Below are 6,709 nucleotides of genomic sequence, written 5' to 3' on the forward strand. Positions count from 1 at the left end.
CTCAAATGTATTAATTAAAAAATATCAAATAACCATAGCGATACTTGCATTATTACTCACTCTTACTGTCTAGACTGCTTTAATCTTCAGGGTTTCAGGGATCTTAGCTCAGGAGACTTGGGGCACGTGGCGGGGTGTCAATCCATTGCAGGGCATGCTCATACACATTCAACTCATTCACACACTATGGGCAATTTGGGGAAATCTCAAATTGCCCATATTTGCCCAATTTGGATTGCTCGAGGAAACCAGAGTACTTGGAGGAAACCCACCCACGGGATCCACACACAGACCCGAGGTGGAAATCAAACCCTTGAACCTGGAGGTATCTATAAATCTTCTCAATCCAGTTAATCTGTTTTAAAATGTCTTTTTACACATTCGTATTTATACAAATGCATTATAGGAATAGGAGTTTTTTTGTTTGTTTGTTTATGACATCTGATTGACTTTAAATTTGATTACCTCAAATGAGTCGGTAATAAAACTACATTTCCTCTAATTCTCGGCGAACAACGCATGTAGTCAATTACGGGAATTGTAGTTCTCGTGGAAACATTTCTAACATAAAAGAGGACCTTTACGAACTTCACTACCCAGAATCCTGAGCGCAGCGATTAAACGCAAATGAGTCAAACAACACCGACGCCATTTTGATTGCAGACTTAAAATGGCAGAAAAAGCCCAAGAGCGGCGGAGGTGTTTGTGTTTTTAGTGTGAAGCGGAATGTTTTTTTTTTTTTTTTTGGTTTCCATCGTAGACTGAGTATTAAGAGAGACTGAGCGAGACACATGAAGGGAAAATGGATATAACGACTGCGGTGTTCAACGCGGCGAAAGACGGGAAACTGAAACTTATCCAGAAGTTGCTGAGCAACAAAACTCCGGAGGAGTTGGAGGCGCTCGCTGAGGAGAAGACTCAGGGGGGGACGCCGCTGCTGGTCGCCTCCCGTTACGGACATTTAGAGGTGGTAATTTATTTACTTGAATATTGCAAAGCTAACGTAGAGCTCGGGGGCTCGGTGAATTTTGACGGTGAGACTATAGAAGGGGCTCCTCCGCTGTGGGCAGCTTCTGCCGCCGGGCATTTACCGGTGGTAAAAAGTCTCCTAAAACACGGTGCATCGGTTAACAGCACGACCCTCACTAACTCCACCCCCCTGCGCGCTGCCTGCTTTGATGGACACCTGGACATCGTGCGTTTCCTCGTCGAACATCACGCCGACATGGAGGTCGCGAACCGTCACGGACACACCTGCCTGATGATCTCGTGCTATAAAGGGCACCGAGAAATCGCCAAGTTCCTGCTGGAGCGGGGCGCAGACGTCAACCGCAAGAGCGTCAAAGGCAACACCGCGCTGCACGACTGCGCCGAATCTGGTAGTCTGGAGATCATGAAGATGCTGATGAAGTGTAAAGCTAGGATGGAGAAAGACGGCTACGGAATGACGCCTCTCCTGGCCGCCAGCGTGACCGGGCACACCAACATCGTAGAGTACCTCGTCCACCAGCCTCGAGCTACGAGAGAGGAGTGCGTCGACGCCCTGGAGCTCCTGGGTGCGACTTACGTGGACAAGAAGCGCGATCTGCTGGGCGCCATGCGCTACTGGAGGAGAGCGATGGAGCTCCGACAAACGGGAGACAGAGCGGGCTTCCTGGCCAAGCCGCCTCCTGGCCCACCCGTTCCCGCGTATGACTGCGCTCGAGAGGTGAACACGGCCGAGGAGCTGGAGGCCCTGATCACCGACCCAGATGAAATGCGGATGCAGGCGCTCCTGGTCCGAGAGCGCATCCTGGGTCCTTCACACCCGGACACGTCTTACTACATCCGCTACCGGGGTGCTGTTTATGCTGACTCAGGAGACTTTGAGCGCTGTGTGAGTTTGTGGAAATATGCACTAGACATGCAGCAGAGTAACCTGGACCCCCTGAGCCCCATGACGGCCAGCAGCTTTTTGTCATTCGCAGAGCTTTTTAGTTTTGTTCTTCAAGACCGTGCGAAAGGTGCACCTGCTGCCCGCGTTTCCTTTAATGACCTGATGTGTGTCCTGGCAAAGGGCGTGCGTGAAGTGGAGCGTGCTGTGGCGCAGCAGGACAATCAGCCTGATGCAATGCAGTTTACGAAAGCCTTGTCCATTATCCTTCATCTCATATTCTTGCTGGAGAAACTCGAGTGCAGCCCAGTGCAGGAGCACCAGAAGAAACAAAGCGTGTACCGGCTACTCAAGCTGAACCCGAGGGGTCGGAATGGCTTCACGCCCCTGCACATGGCTGTGGATAAGGACACGACAGCGGTGGGCCGTTACCCAGTGGGACGTTTTCCATCTTTGCCCGTGGCTGCGCTGCTACTGGAGTGTGGTGCTGACGTTGACTCGCGTGATTCGGATAACAACACGCCGCTTCACGTGGCTGCCCGCAACGGCTGCCCCAAATTGATGACGCTGCTAGTGCACTCAGGAGCGCACTTTGATGCAACCAATGCACATCGCAAGATGCCTTACGAGCTGCTCGAGGAGGCTGGCGGAGCCAGGCACGCGCTGCACCCTCTTAGTCATGTCACGCTGCAATGCCTGGCTGCCCGCTCTATCGAGAGACACAGAGTGACCTACAAGGGTTTCGTCTCGGAGGAAATGGAGGCCTTTATCGAACTCCACTGAACTTACCTAGGTCTAGAATTTAACTCCAGGTTTAGAGCATGTCCTCCATTTTTTTGAATCTGTCTTTGTCTCCTCTCTTTCTCCTCGTGTTTCCCTATCAGGTGTCGCCTGTTCCTGAGGACTGCGTGGATGAAACTGAGGCCTTTGTCGCGTTGCACTGACATTACCTCACCGTCTTCCCTGTCTTCATGCTCCAGCTGACCTTTGCCCCTTTTCTTTATCAGGCGCACTAAATCTTCACCACTTTCTCAGGCTTCATCTGACTTGCAGCAATAATCCCAGGCTTATAAGCATAAACAGGGGAAGATTTGTATTTGCTCGTTTATATATGTCTCCTCTTTTTCTCTCTGCCTCATAAGGGCTTGTTGAAGAAAAAAAAAAACAAGAACTGAGACTCATGGATGTTCTAGAATACCATGTGAAGATGGAAAGACTTTGTGTTTGATTTAGGCTTTAATTGTAATCTGCCTCCTTTTCTCCCTTTTGCTTCTTTTATTTAATTTATTTTAATGTTTTCTTTCATTTCTTAGCGAGCAGGAAACTTAACAGATTTTGCCGGTTTGTATTTGTGTATAAAGTGACAAAGGGGGTAAATTAAGACAAGGATGAAAATCTGCATTTAGCACCGATGCACTTCTTTGACTTGAAGCGTGTGTAGGAGAATGAAGTTGGTTTGTTTGTTTAGTCAGTTATTGTCGCATGATAACTTTTGTAACGCAAAAGCAGCACTTGCATCAGAATTCACAATCAGACCTTTTAATATAATCAATTTCATTCATTAGACATCATACACCATACCGTGGTTTTATTAAATTCCCCAAGACTTAACGACAAGACTCCCCCAAGAAGAGGGGTATGACACCTCTTGTGCTAAATCCTAGGTGTATGTTACTATTAATTTGATGCAGTTTGCTTCTAAAGCACTGAGTACCAACAGGGCTAGTAATTAATGACAGGTGGTGTTGCTGTGCTGATGAGGTCGTGCTAACTGTGGACATTTTATTCATAGCCACATCTCAGCATGATATAGCCAAATTACCCCTTGTGTAGGTGTACTAAAGTGCAATACGCTCTGCTGAAGTGTGCCTCGGACAACAACATGCCGCTTCACGTGGTGGCCCGTAACATCTGTCCCAAGTTGATGATGCTCCTGGTCCACTCTGGAGCGCACTTCGACACAACCAATGCACATTAGCCATGTCACACTGCGATGCCTAGCTGCCCGTGCTATCGAGAGACACAGAGTGACCTCAGTGACTTCCCCCTGCTTTGTAAAAACCTTCTCACGTTTAGGACTTTAACAGGCGGACTAAATCTTAAGCCTCTTTACCACTTCCTCAGGCTTGATCTGACTCGCAGCAATAATCCCAGGCTTATAAGCATGAACAGGGGAAGATTTGTACTTTCAGAAGCGTATGCTCGCTTATATACGTCTCCTTTTTTTCTCTGCCTCGTAAGGGCTTGTTGGGGGGGGGGGAAAGTACAAGAACAAGATTTGGGCTTTAATTGTAATCTGCCTGTTTTTTATTCCCCATTTTTTTCGCGCTCTTTTATTTCTCAGCGAGCAGGAAATGAACAGATTTTGCCAGTTTGTATTTATGTATAAAGTGGTAAAAGGTAAATTAAGACAAGGTTGAAAGTCTGCATTATATTTTGCACCGATGCACTTCTTTAACTGGATGTGTGTGTAAGAGAATGAAGTGTATTAGTTTAGTCAGTTGTTGTCGCATGATCATTTTTGTAACACAAGAGCAACACTCGCATCAGAATCCATTATCAGATCTTTTGATCTGATAAATTTCATTCTTTAGACATTATAGACCATGATGTGGTTTTATTTAATCCCCCAAGACTCAGGGGTATGATGCCTCTTGTGCCAAATCGTAGCCTTATGATGTTACTATAAATTTGATGCATTTTGCTTCTGAAGCACAGAGGACTAATTTTTTTTGTGTGTGTTTTTTTAATTTGTCAGAACAAGCAGTACCAACGTGGCTAGCAATGAATGAAAGCCAGTGTTGCTGTGCTGATGAGGTCATGCTAGCTGTGGACATTTTATTCTTAGCCGCGTCTCAGCGTGGTTTAGTCGAATTAACCCTTGTGTAAGCGTAGCTAAGTGCAATACGCTTTGCACTCCCTTTTACACACAAGAGCAGGAGAGGAAAATTGTCCTCGGTGGCTTCTTCCTGCTTTGTAAAAATCCTCTCGCATTTAGGACTTGGCACTTTACCCAGAACGAGACATCTGGGGTAACCATTAAGATCTATGCAGTTTTTATGAGCACAGGTGGATTTACATAAACAGATCTGGCTCCCTGGGTCTGTTCAAAAGAGGGACAGTGGTCTCTTATTTCTGATCATTCTTTCTTTTTATGTCAACACGCTGGTTTGACTGTAAATCCTACTCCAATGAAAGCACTTTGAAACATGCTAACACTACTTAGCCTTTAAAACAGAGATCCTGTTTCTGCAACAGGTGTGACTAATTTAAGAGAGTTCAAATGAGTTTTGGAGATGCCTGAATAAAATTCAAGTATCACATCTGGGTGTTTGTGTGTGTATGTGTGTGCGCAAGTGTGTGAGAGAAGAGAGATAAAGAGAAAGGGTGTGGAGATGTTTTTACATTTAATAATATGTTATGTTGCCGCTTTGGTAGGTTGCTATGCATAGGACAGAATCCTGTTTGGCAGCTTACATCCTAGATTCCTATGGTAAACATTTTCTGAAATAGAAGTATTATGTTTGTCTAAGCATTGTTTGCATATTAATATTGTAGTCAGTCTTACTGTGAGTATGAAAATAGATTTATTGATGTATACATATGCACACATTACCACACAGTATATAAATTACATATATATAGTGTGTGTGTGTGCGCAAAAGTCTTAGGCACCATATTATCTGTAGTAAAAATGTTTTATATGTTTATCATGTCGGCATTACTAAATACAAAAGAAAAAATTGCTTGCCTGTAAAGAAGGCAACATATATTACATGACAGACCAGATTTCAAGAGGTAAACTAACAAACAAAAAAAAATTATGTAGGTTCCTTGGTTTATAATATAGAGGCCCAGGCTCAGTAAAACCTTTAAGCATAGATCCCTTTGAAGACTTTCCACATACTGTAAAAGAAACTATAAAGAAAACTAGAGAGTAATAAAATTTACAGTCAGTAAAAAACAAAACAAAAAAAAATGAAAATTGAAAATTATTAGTATCGGATCCAGATCTGTGTAGTTTTGCAAATAAAACCTCTGTTACTGTAGGTTTTACTGAGTGTGCTCGAGAGTACAAAAAGTTCTGATAATTTTGTCAAACTTGTTCCTTTCTATTTTTATGGAAAACACAGGGGCCTACGTTAGGTTTTCTGTTCCCCCCTGAACTGGTGTGCCATGTAATGTGCCTTTATTTTATATATTTTTTTACAGGCATCAAGTATTCTCCTGAAATGTGTTTTACTCACGACAATTTACGTAATGTTTGGAAATGATTAATGATAAACATATATAACAAAATTTGTAGTAAAGATACTATGCTGCCTAAGACTTTTTGAAGTACATTTGCTAAATACAATTTCATGCTCTTTTATGTAGTGTCTAACTTTTCTGAATTCATATATTTAAATTATCTTGTCATTCAGATAAAACTTGGCCAAAATAGATTTCACATGATTCTAAAATCAAAATTAAGATATTGCAGCATTAATTTACCAAAAACCTAGAGTGCTTTAATTTAAGGAACAATTTTTACAGGTCAAAACCAGTATATTTATCAGTATCAATACTCAAATATAAATAATTAGAATTTTAAATTATTATTGTTTGAAGCGAGTCAGTATGTGTGTGTGTGTGTATTTATATCACATAAAATCATCTCCCTAAAAATGTCTGAAGCTTGAAATTTTTCGGGAAGCAAGATTATTTACTTCCATGTTGCATGAACTTCAAAAGTGGCTTCTTTGGCGCAGACAATATCAGTTTACATGTATAATGTAATAAACAAAAAACAAACGTATGTTTTAGCTTTTACTGACCCCTGGGGCTCAGAATACT

The 6,709-nt window shown here is 43.0% G+C and overlaps 1 protein-coding gene across 1 annotated transcript; it reads left to right on the forward strand.

Annotated features, from left to right (window-relative positions):
- The first annotated feature begins 674 nt into the window (after positions 1 to 674).
- fem1a (fem-1 homolog a) lies at positions 675 to 6,117 on the forward strand. The gene has a single exon (XM_053486916.1). It carries the CDS (start codon positions 803 to 805, stop codon positions 2,654 to 2,656), a length of 1,854 nt encoding a protein of 617 aa, XP_053342891.1. The 5' UTR covers positions 675 to 802; the 3' UTR covers positions 2,657 to 6,117.
- Positions 6,118 to 6,709: the final 592 nt, after the last annotated feature.

The sequence above is a fragment of the Clarias gariepinus genome, chromosome 25, assembly GCF_024256425.1.
Source record: "Clarias gariepinus isolate MV-2021 ecotype Netherlands chromosome 25, CGAR_prim_01v2, whole genome shotgun sequence".
NCBI classification, from domain to species: Eukaryota; Metazoa; Chordata; class Actinopteri; order Siluriformes; family Clariidae; genus Clarias; species Clarias gariepinus.